Source organism: Molothrus aeneus, chromosome 11 (assembly GCF_037042795.1).
Source record: "Molothrus aeneus isolate 106 chromosome 11, BPBGC_Maene_1.0, whole genome shotgun sequence".
Lineage (NCBI taxonomy): Eukaryota > Metazoa > Chordata > Aves > Passeriformes > Icteridae > Molothrus > Molothrus aeneus.
This window is the reverse complement of record NC_089656.1, coordinates 20123556-20146933: the sequence shown is the minus strand read 5'-3', so window position 1 is coordinate 20146933 and position 23378 is coordinate 20123556. Positions and strand designations below refer to the sequence as shown.

The 23378-nt window shown below is 62.2% G+C and overlaps 2 protein-coding genes across 6 annotated transcripts in view; both read right to left on the bottom strand.

Moving 5' to 3' along the window:
- Positions 1 to 367: 367 nt before the first annotated feature.
- On the bottom strand, positions 368 to 5766 carry CDH15 (cadherin 15). The gene is made up of 14 exons (XM_066557409.1): positions 5716 to 5766; positions 3935 to 4078; positions 3653 to 3808; positions 3431 to 3575; positions 3166 to 3326; positions 2850 to 2978; positions 2560 to 2745; positions 2239 to 2492; positions 2025 to 2167; positions 1717 to 1953; positions 1408 to 1647; positions 868 to 1004; positions 639 to 794; positions 368 to 565 (listed from the first exon to the last, which is right to left on the bottom strand). The coding sequence occupies exons 1-14, from the start codon at positions 5764 to 5766 to the stop codon at positions 368 to 370; spliced, it is 2337 nt and encodes a 778-aa protein (XP_066413506.1).
- A 3939-nt stretch (positions 5767 to 9705) lies between these two features.
- Positions 9706 to 23378, bottom strand: part of ACSF3 (acyl-CoA synthetase family member 3) — a 54355-nt gene continuing 40682 nt past the window's right edge. For 2 of the 5 annotated variants that reach the window (XM_066557412.1, XM_066557410.1), the window contains exons 7-9: positions 12247 to 12381; positions 11683 to 11794; positions 9706 to 10263 (exon numbers count right to left, since the gene is read on the bottom strand). In XM_066557412.1, the coding sequence (XP_066413509.1) occupies positions 10027 to 10263; positions 11683 to 11794; positions 12247 to 12381 (484 nt within the window). In that variant the 3' untranslated portion in view covers positions 9706 to 10026. The remainder of the gene's footprint in view (positions 10264 to 11682; positions 11795 to 12246; positions 12382 to 23378) is intronic. The other 3 variants (XM_066557411.1, XM_066557413.1, XR_010784307.1) reach the window with 2 other exon arrangements.

The window sequence follows — 23378 nt, the reverse complement described above, 5'->3', positions numbered from 1 at the left end:
AATAAAAGTGCCTTGTTTCTACTGGTGTGGGGGGGGTCACGCACCCCCACCACCGACCCCCGCTCTTTATTATGGGGGTGCCCAGGGGTCTCCTCGCCCCCTCCCCAGCTGTGTGGGGCTCACTCGGGCGCCCCCCCCAGGTTTGCTGAGCTGGGCTCTGCGGGGTGTGTGGGCGCGCACCCCCTGCACGGAGGCCTCTCGTTGCACACGCGTGTGCAAAGCCGCTCCAGCCGGGCATCCTGTGCGGGTCCATTCGTGAAGCCGCAGCTCTGGGCATCTCCTGCGTGTGTGTGTGAGCTGCCCGCTGCCCCTCCCTGCCCCAGCCCGTCCCTGGGCACTGGGGTGTCCCCTCCTGCCCCCCTCCCCGCTAGTGCCCGTACAGGTCGGCCAGGCGGCGGAAGCGGGGCCCCCACTCGCTCAGGTAGTCGTAGTCCTGGTCCTCGTCCGTCAGGCTGGACACGATGGAGCTCAGCGGGCTGGCCACCGAGCCCGAGCCCTCGTAGTCGTAGATGAGGGCAGTGTCATAGGGGGGCACGCTGGGGTCGCTGTCAGCCGCCTCCAGCCCCTGCGGGGACAGGGGGTCACCGTCAGCCCCCCGGTGACCGGGGACTGGTGGGGGCTGCCGGGCCCGGACCCACCTCATTGATGAAGTCCTCGATGTCCGAGGGGCTGCTGGGCAGCTTGCGGGGGACCATGGGGGTCCCGGAGCTGAGCGGGGCATCCCTGCGCAGGGGGGGCTTGGCCCGGGGCGAGAAGAGCTCAGGGTGCCGGAGCTGGTTGATGTCGTAGGCGTCCTGCGGGGCCGGGAGGGGTTTAGAGGTGCAGGGCTGAGCCCCCCGGGACCCCCCTGCCACGGGCCCTGCTCACCTGGTCCTCCTCGCCCCCACCCTGCTCATCGTAGTTGAGGATGTTGTCGCGCATGTCGTCCCGAGAGCGCTGCAGGAGCCCCTTGCGCAGGGCCCGGCGGCGGCCGCGCACCCGCGCAGCGCCCAGAGCCGCCAGCACTGCGGGGACACCGCGGGGACCCCGCGGGGACACCGCGGGGACACGGGACACGCGTGTGAGCACGGGGAGGCACGGCGGGCAGGGGGTGATGGCCGGGGTGGGATGCAGTCGGGCTGGGAGGAGGGATAGGGGTGGACGCAGGGATAGGGGTGGACGCAGGGATTGGGGTGGGATGGGCAATGAGGGAGATGACGGGGTCGGGATTGCAGTCAGGAGGGGCTGCTGGGTAGGGGGAGGTGTTGAGGGTCGTGGGTGCGGTTGGGTGGGAGGCCAGGCCCAGGAAGGGGTGCTGGGTGGGGGTCAAGGTGACAGAATGGGCTGGTGGGGCTCGGGAGGGGTGGCCAGGACCAGCACGGGGCTGGGGTGGAGGGATGGGGGAAGGATGCTGGGGGCTCCACTCACCGAGGAGGAGGATGGTGCTGCCCACGATGATCATGAGCGCCCCGAGGGTGATGCCGGCCCCAGCGCTGGCTGCGGCCAGAGCCCCGTCCAGGCAGGTGCCGTCGCGGCCGCAGTGGCACACGGAGACGTTCAGCAGCTGCTGCTGCTCCCGCGGGGGCGTCCCCGAGTCCCGGAGCAGCAGCGGCAGCGAGTAGGGCCCCTCGGGCAGCTCGGCCAGCACGGCCAGCACGGCGTGGGTCACTGCGGGGTGGGCAGGGGGTCAGCGGGACCCTCTGTGCAGCGTCCCCCCTCCCTGGGGCTGACCCTCACCATTGAAGCGGGCGAGGCTCCAGTTGCGGGCGAGCTGCGGGTGCTGGGGGCTGAGCTGGAAGTGGAAGGGGGCTCCATGGGGGGGGCGGTCATCGTCAGTGGCCCCCAGGAGCAGGGTCCCCCCGCGGCCCGGCCGCCCGCACAGCACCCCGGCCGGCGGCTGCAGCTGCGGAGCGTGGTCGTTCACCTCCAGGATCTCGATGGAGAGGGTGCCGGTGGCCGAGAGCGGGGGCTCGGCTGCGGACAGAGCACGGGGGTCAGCGGGGGCAGCGGGGCCGCGGGGCCGGCGGGGGCGCCGTGGGGCTCACCATCGTCGCGGGCGAGCACCAGGGCGATGTACCAGCCGCCCTGCAGGAAGGCGGACGGGTGCAGCAGCTCCCGCTTGGTGCGGACGGTGCCGGCGTGAGGGTCCATCTGCAGCCAGTCCGCGGGGTCGTAGAGCAGCGCGTAGCTGTGGGCGAGGGGCTGCGTGAGACATCGCCCCCGCGGCTGCCGGGGCCGTGCGAGGGGAGCGGGACTCACGAGAGGCTCTGGAGCTGGTGGGTGTCGGGGTCGCTGGCGGTGTAGGTGGTGATGGCGGTGCCCGGGGGTGTCCCCTCCAGGACGCTGATCCGCCGCGGGTTCTCGCGGAACGCGGGCGCCTCGTTGACGTCCCGCACCCGCACCCGCACCGTGGCCAGAGCCCGGGGGCTGCCGGGGGCCGAGGGCTCCAGCGGCCGCTCGTTCTGCACCGACACCGTCAGCTCGAAGCGGTCCCGCACCTCGTGGTCCAGCGGCTGCGGGAGGGGCCGGGGGTCAGCCGAGCCCTGAGACCCCCGGGGAGCCCCGGCTGCCCCTGCCCACCTTGAGCACGGAGAGCACGCCGTCGTTGGTGTGCGGGTCGGTCCGGATGGCGAAGGCGCCCTCGGGGTCGCCCTCCAGGATGGTGAATTTGGCCAACCAGCTGGGCGAGCCCGCCAGGTCCTTGTCGTGCACAAAAACCTTGCCCACGTCCACGCCGGCCGCCTGCTCCTCCACCTCCATGGAGAACTGGGGGAGAGCGGAGCAGGGCTGGACTGTGCCCCTTTGGGATGCTGCAGGTCCCCGGGGGGGCAGCTCCCTCCCCGCTGACCCCGGCACGTCCCAGCTGGTACCTCCTCCTTGGTGAACTCGGGAGCGTTGTCGTTGATGTCCTCCAGGTAGATGACGGCCATGGCCGTGGTGGTCAGCCCGTCCCCGGACATGTCGGCCGCCTGCACCGTCAGGTTGTACACCCCCATGGTCTGTGGGGAACGGGGTCCAGAGCTGAGCCCCCCCAGGCCCCAGGGAGCACCGAGATCCCCAAGCTCTGCTCACCCACCCTGTCTCCACGCTCATGGACCGAGCTGTGGTTTCCCCATGTGGGGTGTCCGTGGCTGCCCCGAGTGCCGGTGCCCGCCCAGTCCCATCGCGGTGTCCCCACCCCGGTACCTCCCGGTCGAGGCCGGGCCGTGCCGTGCAGATCTCCCCCGTGGTGGCGTTGATGCTGAACATTCCCGCAGCGCCCTGCTCCAGGATGGAATAGCGCAGGGCCGCGTTGTCCGTGTCGGGGTCGTCGGCGTCGGTGGCATCCACCGTCATCACGCAGGTCCCTGTGGGCCAGGAGCGCCCGGTGGGTGCTGCCTCGGGGCTGGCTCGGTCCCCCCAGCCCGGCCCGGCCCGGCCCGGCCCAGCCCAGCCCCCCGGGCGGACCCACCTGGCTCAGCCCCCTCCACCACCCGCCCGGTGAACACGTCCTGCCGGAACAGTGGCCGGTTGTCGTTCTGGTCCACCACGATGATCTCCAGGTCCGTGGGCTCCTCCAGGGTGACCCCGCCCAGGTCCAGTGCGAAGGCTCTGAGCTGTGGGTGCAGAGTGGGGGGTCGGGGTCTGCCTGGGGACCCAGGGAGGGGCTGTGGGCACCCAGGGCCGTCCTTACCCGGTAGCGGTCGTGCTCTTCCCGGTCCAGCATGGCGTTGAGGAAAACCTTCCCGCTGAACTTGTCGATGGAGAAGATGCCCAGGGGCTCCTCATCCACCCCCGGCCCTTTGATGCTGTAGATCACCCCTCCGGGCTGCTGCTTGTCTGACTTGATCTGCCCCAGGAAAATCAGGGCTGGGGGTCCCAGGCTGGGGTCTGTGCCCCTCTGGGGTGCCCCTGTGCAATCCCCCTGCCCAGGATGCCCCCACTCTGCGAGGGAGGCTGGGGGGCTCTCACCTACCTGCACCAGGAGGTGGGGGATGCGCTTGTGGTTCTCGGAGACGCTGATGGGGGGGATCACCCAGGCCCTCTTCACCCTCCGAGGGGCCTCGTGCTGCCCCCAGGCCTGGGGGGCTGCAGCTCCTGCCTGGACTGGGCTGGCACCCTGGGGGGACACGGTGCTGCCAGAGACCCCCAGACCCCGGGCTGGGGTGGAATGCCAGGGCAGTGGGCAGGGAGCTGCACCTGGGCTGGGTGTGCACAGTGGGGTACACGGTGCTGGGTCCCCCTGATGGGGCTGGGGTAACACAGAGACCACCCAGCTTCCCCAGGAGCTCTGTGTCAGTGTCCCCTGCCACCCTGGTGTGGGGGTGATGGGTGTCCTGCTGGGCTCACCAGGAAAGGGTGCCCCACAAATGGCCCTGGTGGTGCCCTGGGCATGGGCTGTGCCCCACAGGACCCTGGGGAAGGGGGGGTACCTCGGGCAGGCAGCACCCACCATGGCCTGCCCCCCACGTCACTGTCACCACATGGATGTGGCAGAGAGGGTTGAGGGCTCAGGGATCAATTTGGGCTGTCAGTGTGACCCTGTGGGACAGGGCTGGCGTGCTGGGGGAGGCAGAGGGAGTTGGGGGCTTGGGGTGGAGCTGGGGGCAGTGAGGGGAGGTTCAGGATGGAAACAAGGGGAACAGGAGTTCTGGTGGGCTGCAGTGGGGTCAGGGAGCTGTGGGGGCAAGGATGGGTTATGGGGCTGTGCAGGACTGAGGTCAGGGATTTGGGGTGATTGTGGGGGGCCTGGAGCCATGGGGGCTGTGGGAGCTGGGGTGGGGAGGGGACAGAGAGGTGTGCATGCAGCCACCGACCCCCAGCTCCGCGCCAGCCCTGTCCTGGGCCCGGGCACAGGCGCTGTCCCCTCCCCTGGGAGGGAGCACCTCTGGGCAGTGCCGGTCTCACACCCACATCTGTGCCCAGCTGTGCCTGCACCGCTGGCTGCCGGGAGGTCCCTGGAGCCCCAGGGGCCCTGTGAGCCCCGATGGGGGACAGGGGAAGGGGGCAGTGGGGCTGGCTGTGCCGGGGGTCCCCGGGAGGGCGGTGTGGGGAGCGGGGCTCTGTCCCAGCCCCACGGGGCGGGCAGGACAAGGGGCTGGTTCTGAGGCTCGGGGGCTGCGCTGTGGCCTCCAGGTCTTTCTCTGCTCCCTCCTCCAGCAGGAGAAGCCCCCCGCCCGTCCCTGGGGGCCGCTGGAGCTGGAGGGGATCGGGATGTGAGGGGGGGACGCTGGGGGCCCCATTCCTGTGGGGCTGATCCCCTTTCCTTCCCCTGCCCTGAAGCAGCCGAGCACAGGCTCCAGGCCAGAACCCCAACGGCCCCGCGTGGCTCAGGCCTGAGATGAGGATGAGGAGCTCTGGGGGAGCCTGAGTGGACCGGGGGGTGCAGGGAGCCCTGGGACCACAGCTGGGGTGGGAAGAAGAGGAGCAGGGTGTCTTTAAGCGGCCAACCCTCCCCCCGATCCCATCTCAGCCCATCCCGGTCCAGGCGCAGGCAATGTGCCGGAGCCGCAGGCCCCCCCCTGCCGCCGCCATCTGTGGGGTGGGAAACGCCTCAAGAGGGGCTCCGAGCCCCCATCGCCCCCAGCCCCATCCCCGCTGCCCCCAGGGATGAGTTTCCACGAGGTCTGGGCTCCGGCCGACCCCCGGCTCCGCGGGCAGGCTCCCCATCCCGGCCAGCCCTCCTGGGGCTCGGGGGTCCCCATCCCGCCCGGTGCCCCCCGTCCCCCCGCAGTCCCGGTGTCCCCCAGCCCTTACCCGAGCGCAGAGCGGGGCGAGCAGGCAGGCGAGGAGGAGCGGGGGGCCCATGGCGGAGCGGGGCACAGCCCGGCCGCCGGCCCCGAGCTAAAATAGCGGCGGCCCTGGCTGAGTGACAGCACAAGTGCTGCGGGCACCGGACCCCCCCGCGGGCAGCTGGCCCCGCCGCCCCCGGCCCGCGGCCCGCAGCCCCTGCCCTGCCCGGCCCGGGGGGCCCGACGGGGGCGGTGGGGGGGCCGTGGGGGGATGCAGGGGCGCGGGGGGGTCCCCGCTGGCCGGGCCGGGGGAGTGGGGGCCGGGTCGGGGGTGCGGAGCCCCGGGCAGGGCGGGCGGAACGCGGCAGCTGCCGCCGGGCGCGCTCCGGGGATGCCGCGACGGGGCGGGCGGGAAGGGGAGAGCCGGGCCCGCTGTCCCCGCGCTGCTCCGGCACCGGGACAAGGACCGGCACCGGCACCGGGACATGGGACAGGGGCCGGGACCGTGACAGGCTCCGACACCGACAGTGGGACAGGAGCCTGGACCCGGGCCGGGACCAGGATCAGGACAGGGAGAAGGATCGGATTGGGATCGGGATCGGTTCTTCCCGCCCCGCTCGGCTGCACCTCCCGTCGGGGCGAGCCCGCCCGTCCGTCCCCGGCCGTTCCCGGTGCCGGTGCCATCTGTGCTGTCGTCGGGGCCCGTCCCAGTGCGGAGTCGGGAGAGGGACCGGCAGCGTCCCGCGTCTCCCGGGCCCGGCGGGTCCCGACCGGCCGGGGGCTGCTCCGGGAGTCCCGACAAGGCTCTCGGCCCCCGCTGCCTGTCCCGGCGCTGCCCCCCGACCCCCCGGTCCCGGTGCTTTCTCCGACCCCTTCGGGCAGTGCCCGTGCTGCCCGCGACCCCGCAGCCGGTCCCGGTGTCTCCCCCGATTCCGCGGCCGGTTCCGGTGTTTCCCCCGACCCCGGTCCCGGTGTCTCCCTCGACCCCCGGTGTCTGTCCCGGCGCCGCCGCCGTGCCGTGGCACCAGGTGGCAGCATCGTCCCGGCCACCGGCCCCGCTCCCGGCCGTCCTCGCAGCCCGCGCTGCCGCACCGGGAGCGTCCCCCGCCCGTCGGCGCGGGGTGCCGGGGGTCCCGGTGCAGCCGGGATGGAGACCCACGACCCCCGGGCAGGGCGAAGGGGTCGAGGAGTTCCTGCCCTCCCGGGAAACCGCGTCCCGGGCTGGGTAAGGAAGTGCAAATGTGTCGGTGACACTGGTGGCACCACCTCGACCCTGCCCGGCATTGTCCCTTCCTCGGGGATAAATGTCCTGGGTGCCCTCGGTGCGGGTCACCAGCACAGGATGGGGAACGAGGCGTGGGAAAAGGGATACGGGAGGAGGAGGGCTGCGGGACGTGTCCCGTCCATGGCCGGGAGCTGAGCGGTGGTGGCAGGGCTGTCGCTGTCCCCAAGGACGTGTCGTGAGCGGGTGAGCGTCGGGCACGGGTGACCCGCGGCGGGGCTGGGCCGTGGCGGGGGCAGCGGCGCTCACTTGCCCGTCTGTCTGTCCGGTGCCATCCGTCCCCCCGCCGCCCCGTCACCCCGCATCAGTGTCAGGGCGAGGAGCGGCCCCGGCGGCGCTGGCCGGGGGTCCTGGCGGCCGCCGCCGCCCCTGCCAGCCGCGGCAGCCGAGCAGATGTTCCCTGCCACCGGCACCGCGCGGGGCTGGCGGACGTGATGGCTCTGACAGGGCTCAGCCCCGCTCCTGGGGACGGGGCTGCCGGTGGCACGGCCACGGCTGGGGCACGGCAGGGACACCCGGCCCTGCTGGCCCTGCACTGACGCCCCCTGCCCCTGCAAACCGCGGCTCCCGGGATTTGGGGTCTCACAAATGTTGGCCAGCCGGGGACTGCGACTTCCCGTGCTGCTCTGGGTGCTGGGTCACCCGGTTTTGGAGGGCTTCCCCTCCTCTGTCCTGCCCAGCAGTGCAAGCGTCACTCACGGGTGTTGGGGCCAGTCGTACCCCACTGTGTGTTGGGACAATGACATCCCCAGGGTGGGGTGCAGCTGGAGCTGCCGTGACCCCAGTGTGGCACCAGTCGTGTCCCTCAGGTGTGGTGTGGTGCTGCGGGACCAGCTGTGACCCCAGCGCCCGGGGGGGGGGTGGTCAGGGCAGTGCCCGGGGGGGCAGAGGGAGCAGTTGGGAGTGCAGAGGTGCCACACGCCAGCACAGCCCCATAAAGCCACCGGAGCTTGGATTTTATATGGCAATAAAAGATAATGTCAGCTATAAAGTGCTGGAGCAGGTCCTGGCGTGCCGAGCTGGGGGGGCACAGAGGGGTGGGCAGCCCCCAGCTCCCTGGGGACCCCCCAGCAGGGCAGTGCCTCCTCGGGGTGAGGGGGTCCCCAGCTGGGGGACACCCCCAGTGCTGTCATGGGCTGAGGTTACGGTCAATGCATTAAAGCTGCTGCTTTGGGTGGTTGTTGTTGTTGTTGTTGTTTTAATGGTTTTATTGGGTGATGCTGGGCCGGGCCTGGCAGGCCCTAATGAAGGAGATTGATGGCTTAATCGCCTGCAGCCATTACGGGGTAATTGAATGGTTGTGTACATATGATCCCGCCGTCAATGGCGATGTGGCTGGCAAGAGAAGTGCCTGGAGCTGGGGGGACACACAGAGCCCCCCCTGCACCCCGAGGGATGCAGCATGGGGGGAGCAGAGCCCACAGCCTTGGGATCCCAGGATCCCATCCATCCCCACGGTGCTGGACGTGTTGGTGTTCCTGGAGGTCCCCAGGTTCATCCAGTGCCACCAGGTCACCCCATCTCATCCAGCTCAGCTCCCGCACAGGCCACTGTGACCGGGTGTTTTAATGAGGCTTTCAATTAACAGGCCCCACCTACAGAGATGAACAGCAGTGTGGGAGTGGAGCCGGGAGCAGCAGGGTCCAGCAGGGATGGCAGCCCCAAACCGGGGTCACCCCTGACCCCCTCCCTGTGGAAATCCCCGAGGAGCAAACCTGGCAGAGCCCCAGGCAGGTCCCTGCCGAGGTGTGAGTCAAACTCCTCATTCTGTGTGTGACAGCCAGGTGTTTTACAGTATTTGCTACCTGTGATCATCCATCACAGCAATCGATAGCGTTCCTGCAGAGTTTTATTAATGATCTTGTCACCGGGCTGGTGCGGGGTGCCCGGGGTTGTCGAGAATGATAGATCATTAAGAGCTTTTGCTGCTATTTATTCTCCAGTGACCTTGTCTCTCTCCATTGTTGCTTGCTTAAGAGTTATGAATGCGAGACATGATAATTTGATATTGATCTATTTGGTAAGTTAAAAAATTTACTGCATCGTTGATGTTTTAACAAAGGATGGGCTCGGGCCCTCCCGCTGCTGCTGGGCTGCACACGTGTGTGTCCCTGTGCCTGCCACGTGGGACAGACACTGAGAGGTGCCTCAGGAGCTCTGGGTGTCCCTCGTGTCCCCATCTCAAGTCCTTTTGAGCCTGAAGTGTGGAAATCCAGGAGATGCCACTGTGGGCAGGGTGTAGGGATGGACAGAGCAGGCCCATGGCCAGACCCCTGTGCAGTGGGCTGGAGAAATCCTGTCCCAGTCCACATCCCCTTCCCCTTTTTCCCAGCCCCACTCTCATCCCAGCCCCTCCCTGCCTGCTCTGCTCAGCACCATGTGCCTGCCGTGGTCCCCTCCATGGTCCCCTCACATCTCCTCCCAGATTTTTGGGGCTCTCGTGACCCTAACAAAGGAATCCCTGTAATTACTCATGCTCCTTGTTCCTCCTGCCCTCCTTGGTGCTTCCAGAGCCCCATCAGCTGCTGGGAAAGCTGGAGCTGCCTGTCACCCTCTCAGCACTGGACAGAACCAGAGCAGATGGACCCAGCTGGGGCCCCACTGGACCCCCTGGGGCTGGCAGCTCATGTGTGGAGTCAAACAGGACAAACTCCCACGCTGAAAGGTGGGATTCATCAATAGTGCACTGGGGGCACTTGGTGGTGGCAGATGCACTGGATAACACAGTCAGTATTAATGTGCGATTTTAGATTTATTCTTTATTTCTGCTGGGAAATCATTCCCTGTGAGGGTGGGGAGGTCCTGGTACAGGGTGCCCCGAGCAGCTGTGGCTGCCCCATCCCTGGAAGTGTCCAAGGTTGGACAGGGCTTGGAGCACCCTGGGACGGTGGGAGGTGTCCCTGCCCATGGCAGGGGGTGGCACTGGATGGGCTTTAATGTCCCTTCCAACCCAAACCATTCTGTGATTCTGTGATTCCTGCAAAGGGCTCCCCACAAGGAAACCCCAACTCTGCAGCTCTGGCTCAGCTCAGCCAGGAGGGACAAATCCTACTTTTATTGGACATGAATCAAGGGCCAGGCTGCAGTGAGCCCAGAGCTGCCAGGGATGATCCCCTGGCTCCTCCTCGGGGGCAGAATGCCCTGCATCAGGGCCAAACCCTCCCAGGTGGGCCCTAGGCTGGGTAAAAGCGTTTCAGCAGCTCCTTCTTGTTGACTTTGCCCATCTGGTTGCGCGGGATCTCCTCCACCACGATCAGCTCCGTCGGGATGGCGTAGGGAGCCATGGTGTCCCTGGAACACCAAACTGGGCTGTCACAGCTGGGCAGCACCAGCTGAGCCTTCCCAGGAGCACCCACAGCCCAACCAGCCCCACCTGGGACCCCCACCCACGCCCCAGGAGCCCATTTAGGCTCAGTTCCCCGGAGATGTGCTGCGATGTTTGATGTTTGTTCCCAGCTCATCCCTGGGGACCCCTCGGCTGCAGCAGTGACTGTCCCCAGGGCAGGGACATCACTCGGCGGTGCGGGGCCCCTCGTGCCCCTGGTGCCAGCCCCGAGGGGCCGCAGGTGAGTCCCTCCCCGGGGATGGGTGACTGATCATTGATCACAGCCCCATCCCGAGCGCAGGGGGGGCTCTCCTGCCTTCTGCTGCCCGTGTGCCACCAACCCGCGGCCGTGCCTGGCACTGGCTCCAAGGCGAGATGCCGAGGCTGCCGAGCCCCCGGAGCCCCGGCCGGCCTCCTCCCCCCGCCACCGCCACCAGCGCCCGGCCATATGGAGCCGCTGACTCGGGATGGCGCCTGTCGCCGCGGAGCACCGGGGAAGGAGAGAGCCGCAAAATGAATCACTCTGAAGAGGGACATGTGTCTCCTGCCAGGGAGTGCGAGAACAGGGGCCCAGCCAGCCTAAGTGACATAAAAAATAAAGGGGAGAGACAGGGCGAGAGGGGGGGCGGGCTGGGCAGGGAGCGCAGCCGGACCCTGCGGGGGATTCGCGTTCAAGGGCACCGGAGCCACGTCCCTGTCACGGGGCTGGGGACAGCCACGTCCCTGTCACGGGGCTGGGGACAGCCACGTCCCTGTCACGGGGCTGGGGACAGCCACGGGAAGAGCCGTGCAGGGAACGCGCTGGGAGGGGGGGCTGGGCAAAGCCCCCTGCCCGGCACCAGGGACCCCCAGAACAGCCTGGGGGATCCCCAGGGCTGCAGCTGGGGGATGGAGGGATCCCCTGGCTGGGTCACCAATGTTCCTGGCACCAGATTCAGGGATGAGCAAGCCACCTAAGGCATAGTGAGCATCTCTCCTATGAGGAAAAGCTGAGAGAGCTGGGCTTGTTCAGATGGGAAAAGAGGAGACTTTTTATGAGAACTTTTTTATAGGGTCTCGTCTGGAGTGCTTGGACAAGGTGGGATGGCTTCAAACTGGCAAAGGGCAGGGATGGATGATGGGATGTTGGGAAGTAATTCTTCCCAGTGAGGGTGAAGAGGCCCTGGCACAGGTGCCCAGAGCAGCTGTGGCTGCCCTTGGATCCCCTGGAAGTGTCCAAGGCCAGGTTGGATGGGGCTTGGAGCACCCTGGGACAGTGGAAGGTGTCCCTGCCCATGGAAGGGGTGGCACTGGATGAGCCTTAAGATCCCTTCCCTGTGATCCTATCCATGAGGACACTGCTGGCTTTGAGCCTGCTCTCCCTGTCCCCTCCCCTGGGGTTTTACCTGGCCCAGTCCTTGAGGTCCCTCACGGAGAGCATCTGGCCCTGGCGCAGCTTCACCACGGCGCTGACGCGCTGTCCCCACACCATGTCCGGGGGCCCAATCACTGCCACGTCTGCAGGGACAGCAGGGACCCCTCAGGGACCTGAGCAGCTCCTGGGGCACAGCAGGGGCTCAGGTGTGAGTGGGAGGGAAATGCCAAGGGATGTCAGCACTGGAAAACACTGTGGGCTGCTGTGCTGACACAAGGACAGAGCTTTTCACTGTGGGAAAGGCTCAAAGCTCCATGGTTTGAGAATTTGGAGTCAAGGGGGAGGAAGATGACGTACAGAGCGGTGTGGAGCTGGGGGCACCACTTCTGACCCCTTACACAGGGTCATGCACAAAGGCAGGGCAGATTTAATTGCAGCCTCATTCCCAAAATCAGACAGGAGCTGCTGCTAACTCAGCTCTGGCCCCGGGAGAGCAGAACTGTTCAAGGGGCTCAAACATCCCCGTGTGGGAGGGGGCTCCAGGCACGGGCAGGGCAGTGTCCCCTGTGGGCAGGGAGCAGGAGGGAGCACACACCTGTGATGTGGGGGTGTGCCAGGAGCTGCCGCTCCACCTCCAGCGCGCTGACCTTGAAGCCCCCGTTCTTGATGATGTCCACGGAGGTGCGGCCCTTGATCCAGTACACTCCATCCTTGTAGGCTGCTGTGTCTCCTGCAAAACAGACAGCGCCATCAGAGGCTGCTCCCTCCACCCCCTCTGCCTCTCCTGGCACTTTGCTGGTGCTGCAAGGGGGAATGGGCTCCCACTGCAACAAGGCAGGGCGGGATGGATATTGGGAAGGAATCCTGCCCTGCTAGGATTCCCAGAGAAGCTGTGGCTGCTCCTGGATCCCTGGAAGGGTCCAAGGCCAGCTTGGACAGGGCTTGGAGCCACCTGGGATAGTGGAAAATGGAGTAAGAGGAGCTTTAAGGTCCTTCCAAACTAAACCATTCTGTGATTTCACAAAAAAAAAAGGTGGGGAATGACATTGGGAAAATGAGCCTGTCCTGAGCAAGATGTTTGGTCCAACCTGTACTTCCCACAGGTGTGATCCCATAATCAGCCCAGCCCAGGTACCGTACCACAGGAGGCACCAGCAGTGATGCAGTTTTCACAGCCCATTTCCAGCTCACTTCTGGCACTGTGGCGCAGCAAAGGCCCAGAGATTTAAACTGTCAGGGCAAGGAAACATCAGAATCAGCGCTGAAAATCCAGGCTGCTCCCCAGAAGAGCTGTGTCCCTGCTCAGCTGGCACCTGCCAAAATCCTGAGCAGCTCAGCTCAGCCAGGGGATGATTAATTGTTCCTGTATTTGCCTGCCCCTTGGCACTCCGTGGATGCTGAAGGCTGTCTGGAATATTCTGAAGTTGGGGAAAGTTTGAAACTGGGGCTCTCTGGGTGTTTGGTTGCTTGGGGTGGGGAGGAAGTTGTGGCTGCTGTGATGAACTGCCTCCTGCACCCTGATCCCGTGGGGTGACTGACACACGGTGGGACAGGGGACAGTAATGAAACGGTGGCACTGGGAGAGCCAGGAGCAGGAGCTGCTTATTCACCCAGAGAAGATGGGGAGAGGAGAGGGAATTCAGCCCTGCTTCAGTGGCACACAGTCCCATCCCATGTCATTCTTTGGGATGTCAGCACAGGAAAACCAGCCACGTTTGCTTTCCCTCTGCCCTGATGGGGTGAGTGATCCCTGACAGTTCTGCTCCCCACACAGAGCCTTGCATCCCATTGGCAGCACAGCACAGGCAGGGGATCTGTCACATTATTGTTGTGACTGCTGGGAGCTCCTGGGACCAGCTCTGCAATTCCCCCCATCTCCTCCTTTCCATCTCCTCTCCAGCAGCAGGCCCTGGCTGTCACTGCCCACGCTGACAGCCCGGGGTGCCCTGGGGATGCCATCCACTGAGGACAGCCCTGGTCCCCTCTGCCCTGCACCATCTGCTTCCAGCCCAGCACAGCAGGCAGCCTGAGCACTGGCACATCCAGCACTCCCTGCCTCCCCAGCAGTGGGGAACTCCAGACCACTCAAAAGGATTCTGAATTTACTCAGTGACTGTCCCCAGCAGTGCTGAGTGTCACCTCCAAAGTGGCGCTGCCCTGAGAGCCACAGCAAGGACTGTGCCTGTTCTCCAGGGGTCACAGGTGAGTCCTGCCCCATGAGCCCAGCAGTGCCTGTCCTCCCTGGGGGTCACAGGTGAATCCCTGCCCCATGAGCCCAGCAGTGCCTGTCCTCCTGGGGTCACAGGTGAGTCCTGCCCCATGAGCCCAGCAGTGCCTGTCCTCCTGGGGTCACAGGTGAGTCCTGCCCCACAAACCCAGCAGTGCCTGTCCTCCTGGGGTCACAGGTGAGTCCTGCCCCATGAGCCCAGCAGTGCCTGTCCTCCAGGGGTCACAGGTGAGTCCTGGCCCATGAGCCCAGCAGTGCCTGTCCTCCCTGGGGGTCACAGGTGAGTCCTGGCCCCACAAACCCAGCAGTGCCTGTCCTCCTGGGGTCACAGGTGAGTCCTGCCCCACAAACCCAGCAGTGCCTGTCCTCCTGGGGTCACAGGTGAGTCCCTGCCCCATGAGCCCAGCAGTGCCTGTCCTCCTGGGGTCACAGGTGAGTCCCTGCCCCATGAGCCCAGCAGTGCCTGTCCTCCTGGGGTCACAGGTGAGTCCTGCCCCATGAGCCCAGCAGTGCCTGTCCTCCTGGGGTCACAGGTGAATCCCTGCCCCATGAGCCCAGCAGTGCCTGTCCTCCCTGGGGGTCACAGGTGAGTCCTGCCCCACAAACCCAGCAGTGCCTGTCCTCCCTGGGGGTCACAGGTGAGTCCCTGCCCCATGAGCCCCCCATCCCTGTGGGCAGCTGCTGGTGCTGTGTCCCATCCATCCCAGCTGCTCCATCCAGCGGGATGCAGCTCAGAACCACAACCAGCATTCCCTGCCCTGGGCCAGCTGCAGCAGGAAGGGAATTTTGGCTGATGAGAGGAGGGTCTCTGACACCCCCTGTCCTGCTCTGCCTGCCTGGGGCACTGCACCCAGCTCCTGTCAGCACACAGAGCCGTGGCAGCAGCACCTCATGGCACGTGGGGCCGTGGGATTGCTGCTCCCTGACAGCAGCCGTCACTGCTACCTTTGGATTTGTTTCAAGATGCTCAGTGGGCATCTGTTCTGTGAAATGTTAAAGGCTCTGCTGAGCTGCATACTGAGCAGGCTCTGTGCTGGTGGGGGCTGCCCTTTGCTGGAGTTACAGGCAGCTCTGGATATATTTATCCAGTTAAAAACGTAGAATTAGGGGAAGGTTTGGGTTGGAAGGGCTTTAAAACTCATCTTGTTCCACCTCTTCCATGGGCAGAACACCTTCCACTATCCCAGGGTGCTCCAAGCCCTGCCCAGCCTGGCCTTGGGCACCTCCAGAGATCCAGGGGCAGCCACAGCTGCTCTGGCCAAGCTGCTCCCAGCCCTCAGTACCCTCACAGGGAGAAGCAGAAGGAGACACAGGCAATGGAGACCAACATTTCCCAACTCAAACTGCAAAGATTTCTGCCAGGAGGTTCCTCAAGTTGCAAAATCCTCACTGCAAACACAAAAGGGCCCTTGGGACTCTGCTGCAGTTTGAGCACCTCCTTCACTGAGTGCTGAGGCCTTGTGGGCACCAAGAGGCTGCTGGAGCTGCTTCCCAGGATGTGGAGAACAAGAGCCCCTTTGCTCCTCAAGCTGAGCTGCAGAATCAAACCCTCACCTGTGTCAACACCCTCACCCACAGGGTGGTTTGTTCCTGGCAAACAGAGCACAATTCCCACATCAAAGGCACAAGCAGCTATTGACCTAGGGAACACCTTGGCTGGAGAAAGGAAACACTGGGTGGCTTCAGGGAGCTCTAAGATAGCTGAAGTATGCACAAAAAATGACTTTTTAGGTAAATCAGGTGACTTCAGCCTGGTCTAGACAGAGGGTCAGGAATGTTCTGGGATGTGCTGGACAAACAGGGGCAGTGCTGGCCTCGCACTGGGGCTCTGTGAGCCCAGGACTTCAACCCTGCACAGGGGTGATGAGGAGAGGCCAGCACCCAGGAGGAGCCCATTCCAGGCTCACCATCCTGCCCTGGGGCACAGATGTCACTCAGGAGCATGGGAGGTGTTTGCTAACAGGTGTCACCAGCTTGGTGGCAGTGACAGCGCAGACGTGCGAGCCGGGACTGGCAGGCGGAGCCGGCCGGAGCAGGCGGTGCCACTGTGATTTACAAACTGTCACAGAACTGTCACAGAACTGTCACCAGGCTCCCCCGGCTCCTGGGAACGGCCTCCTTACCCCATGGGACCTCCTCCTTCCTGCTCAGCGCTCCAGAGGCACCGGGCAGGTGCTTCCCAGGTGATTTCAGGTTGGTACCGGGCTCTAGGAGACTGCAAAGGTCTGTTAGGGCAGTCGGTGTTGCCCTTTGAGTGGGGTGCAAAGAAGAGAATCCACTTGGAAGGGGAAGATGAATGAAATCCTTTTGTCCTGACACAGTTGATCTGAGAGCAGGGATGTTTCTGACTTGGCTGTGTCCTGGGTGCTCCTCCCATCTGAGGATGAGCACTGCCAGGTTGGAACCAGAGCCCCACAGCCCAGTGCCACCAGCAGAGCCTGCTCCACAAGCATCCTTCCCAGGGATGTGGCTCTTTGCAGCTGTGATGTCCCCCCATGCCTGCCACAGCTCCAGCAGACCAAGTGCTGCACAGCAGAAAATACCAAGAAACAGCAAATGTCCCCTTAGAAAGGCAAATGATTTTGCTGATTATTTCAGCCTCCTGCTCTGAGCAGTGAATGCTCCAGCCTGGAGGGCCAGGGATGCTGGGGGCTCCTCCCTGCCAGCAGAGGATGTGCTTGGAGCACTTTCAACTATTAGACCTCTTTGCTGTTAATGAATCACTCCTGATTTTTGCAAACTCTTGGCTCCATGCAGAGCCCAGCCCAGTGCTCCTCAGAGTGGGGACAGGGACAGGAATGTCTCACAGCCACTCCTCCAGGTGACACAGGAGAGCTCCTCTGGGGACAGTCACACGTGGCACCCATGGGCAGCCAGCAGAGCTCCTTCAGACCACACAGTGCACCTTGCTCCTTTGGGAGCCTTTATGTTGTTTTTTTGGGTTTTTTTCCCAAATGCCAGGAGGAATTCCCTGCTGTCAGCTGCTCTCCTGCTGTGAGGATCCCTCATTTCCAGAGGGAAGAGCAGAGCACTCACCCTCCTGCATTCCTCTGGAATTGCTGCTCTCACCAAGTCAGCATGTGGGGAGGGGGACCCAGCAAGTTCCCAGCTGGAGAACCCCAGGAAGCTTGCAGGAAGGCAGTGGGAATAATCAGAATAATCAGTCTTTGCCCTTCTCTGGTGCCTGTCAGCAGAGGATCTCCAAGCACACTGATCCAGAGGCCACTCAGGCAGAAAGGGAACAGCTGGGGATGAGGAGGAGCCCCCGTGGGATGAGGAGTGGCCTCACACACCAGGAGCAGTGGGCAGGAGGTTCTGGATCTTTGCTGTAGCCTGGCATCAACTCCTACCTGCCTCCCACTTCCCTGGAATCATTGCTGATGCTGCTGGTCCATCAGGCTGAGGCAGAGCTCAGCCACACCTCACTGATTAGAATTATGATTTCTTTTCCAGGTAGGATTGGTCCAACAGCCCAGGCAGGTGATGAAGAGCCTGAACCCTGGTGCTGATCCACACCTCTGGGAGAGCAGAGCCAAAATGTGGGAGCTCAAACCCCCTTTGCCAGGTGAGGATTTGGCAGGAGCAGGTCTCCAACCCCAGCACCCACAGCTGGATGGGGACATGCAGGAGCTCAGCCAGGGCTGGTGATGGTCCCTGTGGCCACTCAGAGGCAGCTGGCAGGAAGGTTCTCCTCCATGCTCCTCCATGCTCCTCCATCCCTTTCAGGAGAGTTTTCCTGCCTGCAGATCAGACCATGGGAATGCTCCTTCACAGGCTTTGGGATCCCCCTGCAGCCACAAGCTCCATGTGCCTGTCACATTTCTCAGGTGCTTTCAAGTTTCCCTGCTCTTTCCAGGGCAGTTTAGCGTCTCACCACTCTCCTAAACCCCTGGGAAGGATTTTTTTGCAGGTAGCAGAGCCACAGTGGGGCTGGGAAGCTGCTGAGTGTGGCACAGCAGTGACATTCCTGTGGTCACTCTGCCTCTCTTCCCATCCCTCTGGGCACAAGCTCCCAAGCCCAGTGCAAGAAGAAATGGTTTGTTCCCATTCCCAGAGGCTCCTGTGCTGGAGAAAGGCCACGTGGGGTGGATAAATGATTATAAGGCAAGCGCTAAAGGCTTTTTATAGGAATTAGATAATCCATCCCCTCTGTGGGATGGGTGGCCGAGCGCTGCCTCTCCGTCACAGATATCCACCTTTCCCTGCCCCCACGCCAGGAAAACTGCATGCACAGATCCCCCATCTGCTCACATCCATCACACACTTCACTCCAGTTTATTAGCTGGAATAAATCATAAATATTTCATTATATATCAGCGGCGCTGGGCTCGGGGAAGGTGCAATCCATCACCCTGCTCCCCCGACCTGCAGCTTTCCAGTCTATTAAACAAGATTGATACAGTGTGCCAGCCTGGCTGGGGCATTCATCCATGCAGCACTGGCACAGGGAGGGCACAGGATGCATGGGCAGCCCAACCACAAACCCTGCAGCAGTGAGAGGCAGAGCCCTCCCCCAAGCGTGCCATGGGAATGACGCTGGCATGAGGAGAACATGGAATTATTTAGCTTAAAAAAGGCCCCTCAGACTGTTTATTCCACCCATCGCCCAGCACTAACCCGTGTCCCCAAGTGCCACATCCTCATGGTTTTCAATCCCTGCAGGGATGGAGACTCCACTGCTGCCCTGGACAGCCCTTCCCATGAGGAAAGGGGTGATTTCCCCTAATTTCTAAGGCTGTTAGAGACCAGGGAAAGATGTTGACTTTTGTTCCCTAGGAGAAGAGATGGGAGAAGACACTGGCAAAGCAGGGCCCAGCTGAAGCAACATCCTGCCTCCCACAGGGACCTTCCAGACTGTCCCCAGCTCAGGAATTGCCCCTCATCCTCCAAGTGGGACCTCTCTCTAAGCCACATCTCACTGTGGGTCACTCTCTGGAGGAATCCTGGGCTTGGGTGAGTTCCCAGCACCTGAGAGACGCTGGGGAAGGTGCAGCTCAGTGATCCAGAGCCTCCCTGGCACTGCTGGGATTGATGGGAGCCATTCCTGCTCCTGCAGGGGTTTGGGCTGCCCCAGCAGCACTGATGCATGTGCACAGATCTCTTTAATGAAATGTTAAATGATAGGCTGAATAACTGAGCACCTTCAGCTTGATTTATTGCGTGGAAGTGAGGAATGCCTGTCCCTGCTGTCAGCCATCTTGGCTGCCAACAGAGGTCACGAGCACTAATTGTAGCTAATTAACATTAATTAGACTTGGGAAAGACTGGGTCTCCTCTCCCCAGCGATCCCCATCCACCCCAGCCCTTCAGCACTCGCGTTCCCTGGAAGCAGGCTGCATTCCCAGCAGCTCCTGTTAATCCCAACCCAGCTGAAATCATCAGCTCCTGCTTCTCCCCACCTTTGCCACCCTGCTCAGACCAGGAGGGTGAGAGCTGCCAGGCCCCAGGGTCCAGCTCACTGCTCCCTCTGGAGTGTGTCACAACCCTGGAGTGACTCCTGGGGACACCTGAGTCCACCCACCCTCACCAGGTCACCTGGGCCAGCAAATGCCTTCCTTGGGCTCACAGGAGGCCCTGTCCAAAGGCACTGGGGCTGCTCTGAGCTGCCTCTGCAGAGCACGGTGGGTTTGGACAGCCCATGATCATTAATAAAGCATCAAAGGCTCCTGATGGGGGAGAGTTTGAAACTTCCACAAAAAACCACATGTGAATTAATTGCACAGCAATTATTCCTGAGGAAACCCTCTCCCCAGCAGCTCCCTGGGTGCAGGACAAAGCCTTTCCTGGTGTCCCTGCCCTGCCCAGCAGAGCCAGGGCACTGGGAAGGGCTGGCACTGCCTCTGGATCCAGCTGCTCCCCTGGCACGGGCAGCCCTGGCTGGCAGCACAACCCCAATGTGTGCCAAGATCCTCCACGGCCAGGGAGGGGAGAGGCTCAGCAGCTGCAGCCCCAGATCTGTCCCTGAGCTGGGAACAGGCAGGTGAGCTCAGCCTGGAGCTGCTGCTCTCCAGGCAGGTCCCAGCTGCACTCCACAGTGCCAGGATCAGGAGATGCTGGAGCCAGGGAGCTGCTCCAGGGCTGGAGCCCCTCTGGAGCCAGCCTGGCAGAGCTGGGGGTGCTCACCTGGACAGGAGAAGGCTCCAGGGAGAGCTCAGAGCCCCTAAAGGGGCTCCGGGAGAGCTGGAGGGGGACTGGAGACAAGGAATGGAAGGACAGGACACAGGGAATGGCTTTAAACTGAAAGGGGGTATGGTTAGATGGGATGTCAAAGAGAAATCCTTCCCTGTGAGGGTGTGAGGTCCTGGCACAGGGTGCCCAGAGCAGCTGTGGCTGCCCCTGGGAGTGTCCAAGGCCAGGCTGGACAGGGCTTGGAGCACCTGGGACAGTGGAAGGGGTCCCTGCACTGCCCAGGCTCCCCAGGGAATGGTTCCACCCCCAAAGCTGCCAGAGCTCCAGGAGAGTTTGGACAATTCTCTCAGACACAGGCTGGGATGGTTGGAGTGTCTGTGCAAGGCCAGGATTTGTACTTTGATGATCTTAATGCATCCCTTCCAGCTGAGGATATTCCATGATTGAATCTGGGAGAGGCACTGGGTCATCTTCAAGCTGCCTGCTCCCAGGAAAAAGGGGTTAAGCAATAGACTCCCCACTCTCAAAACTTCTCCAGAGACTCCTGGAGCAGCCAGCATGAGGAAAAAAGAAAATCAGAAATAAAAAAAAAATTAAAAAAAAAAGCAAGGCCCAGGCTGGAATGAATTCCTGTCATGCTCTCTACCAGGGAACTTTGTATTCCACAGGCAGCAGCTCTGAGCCTGCTGTCAGAGCCACGCTGGGAGAAAGGGCAAAACCCTGCTGAGATGAAAGAATGGGAAGCACTGGAACAGCCTCCCCTGGCATTTACACCTGGAAAAAAAATAAATCACTCAAGGGCATGTCACAAAGAGCTGTGCTAATAAGGCTCTCCTCCCCACGCTGTGTGGCTGCGTGGGACATGGAGCAGTGCCAGGAGAGCTGGCAGCAGCTCAGATACCTGCAGGGGAAAGGAGCAGGTAAGACAAGCCTGGGTCAAGCCTGAGCTGAGCTCTGCCCACCCTGCTTCCAGCCAGGGGACACAGGGACTTGGGGGCCTGCCCTGAGTGCAGCTGCCCCTTGTCTTGGCTGATCTGTCAGAGATTCCTTCCCCTCACACGGGTATTTTCCAAAGGCTCCTCACATTTACTGCACCCCTCAGCAGGGTGAGAAGTCAGGCTGATGCCCACTGACCCTCCTGGCTTGTCTGCACCTCCTATTCCTTCACCACCCACATTCCCTCTCCACAACCCCGTCCTGGCTCCTGTGAGCGGGCTCATTCCACCACACAGAGCTCTCCCTGCTCCCAAGAGGATTCTTCTCCTTCTCTGAGCGCAGGGAAGAAGGCAGGGCAGTGTTTGGGCATCACCCTCTGGTGTCACTGTCCCACTGCACTGTGTCTGCACTCAGGATCCCCCTGGGGCATGGAAAGCAGCATCCACTGCACCCCTTCTCCAGCCCATCCCTTCTCCAATCCATCCTTTCTCCAATCCATCCCTTCTCCAATCCATCCCTTCTCCAATCCATCCTTTCTCCAATCCATCCCTTCTCCAATCCATCCCTTCTCCAACCCATCCCTTCTCCAGCCCATCCCTTCTCCAGCCCATCCCTCTCCCATCCCTTCTCCAGCCCATCCCTCTCCCATCCCTTCTCCAGCCCATCCCTTCTCCAATCCATTCCTTCTCCAGCCCATCCCTCTCCCATCCCCTGCAAGCCAGACTTCCCAACACATCCCACTGGGCAGCAGGTTTGCCTACCAAGTACAAAGAGCCATGTCTGTCCCGTTCTGGGGCCTCAGGGCTTGCTGCAGATGGTCCCTGCTCCAGCCTTGGCCTGGGCTGGCACTGATACCCTCACACAGCCTGTGCCAGCCCAGTCCTGGGCATCCAGCCAGGACAGGACAGGACCAAATGGAAACTCAGCCTTGGCAAAGCCTGGCAGAGCCTCAGATCCTGCCTGCCCTGGCAGAGGTGCTGTTCCTCATTTTTATGTCATTTCTTCAGCTCAGCATGCCCAGGAGCCTCTCCAAGGCCTCAGAAGTGGAGGGCAGGAGCAGATGAACACTCCCCAGGCTGCATGTCCTGCTCCAATGGAAAGCAGTGGATAAAGCAGGCAGCCCTGGAAGGTTTTGCAAAGCAGGCAGCCAAGAGTTTGGAGGTTCAGTTCTCACTAGCAGGAACTCAGGGGTGACTGATATGACACAAGCAGGCTGAGCAGGGACCCCCCTGCTCCTCCAGCCTGAATTGCTGCAGATGGGTTTGCCCAGAGGACCAGCCAGAAAAGAAAATGGGTAAGTAGAAATGAAAAACACTTCTTTTTTTTTCACATTAGCATTTAAATATTTATGGAAATCCCTGCAGACAAGGAGAAGAAAAAGAAAACTCAAAGAGTAATAAATAAGTCAACGCTCCAAGGTGTGGCTGCATGTGGCTGGTGGAGCTTTGGAGAGTGCGGTAACAAAAAATAATAATGGTAATAATAAAACCATTAGAGCAGATCCCTGTGCTCCCTGCAGCCCCTGAGGGACAATCAAACCTTAGCAAAAGGCAGAATCACCTTTTCTTTTCCATGCAGTGTCCTGGGGCCTGGCCTTGGGCACTGCCAGGGATCCAGGGGCAGCCCCAGCTGCTCTGGGCACCAGTGCCAGGGCCTGCCCACCCTCCCAGGGAACAATTCCTTCCTTAATCCCTGAAATGGGATGGAATTGAATAAGATGGGATGGGAGGAATGATTGCCAGCAGTGAGGGGCTGGTTCCAGGCTCTCCCTCCAGGCTGTGAGAGCAGCACTGCTGCAGCAGAGCTCGAGGGGTAAAAGCAGCCAGAGAACAAAAGGGAAGAGCCTGGATTTTGGAGCTGCAGGTGCCTGCTGTTCCCACTGACTCTCAGCTGGGGAGCAATTGCTCCATGCCTCTGGAAAGGAGCCTCAGTGCAGCAGAGGTTCTCAAAGAAGGGAAGGGTTGGCATCCAAGATGTTTGATACGACGAGAGCAGAGCTTTAGAGAGTAAACAAATCCTGTGCCAAAAGCTGCTCTCATTTACAGCTACAAAAATCCCAAGTCACTCTGAACTGCTGAAAACATCAGTTTCACCAGCAGTCAGGGAAACAGAATCACAGAATCAGGGAATCACAGAATGCTTTGGGTTGGAAGGGACCTTAAAGCTCATCTCGTTCCACCCTACCCATGTCCTGGTGACCCCAAGGCTTCCAGTAGCCAGGCAAATGAAATGGAAATACTATAATGGAAATACTCTGGAAATACTGAATCCTCAAGGAGAAGGAATAAATACTCAGGTAGGAAGCAAAAAAGGGAATTCTCTCTCCAAAGTGCTCTGAGTGTGTGTGTAAGGAACCTCTGGGGGTGATAAAGGCTGATATACCAGAAAATATTCCATCTTTATGTTTTTAATTTTAGAAACACTTCTTAAATTAG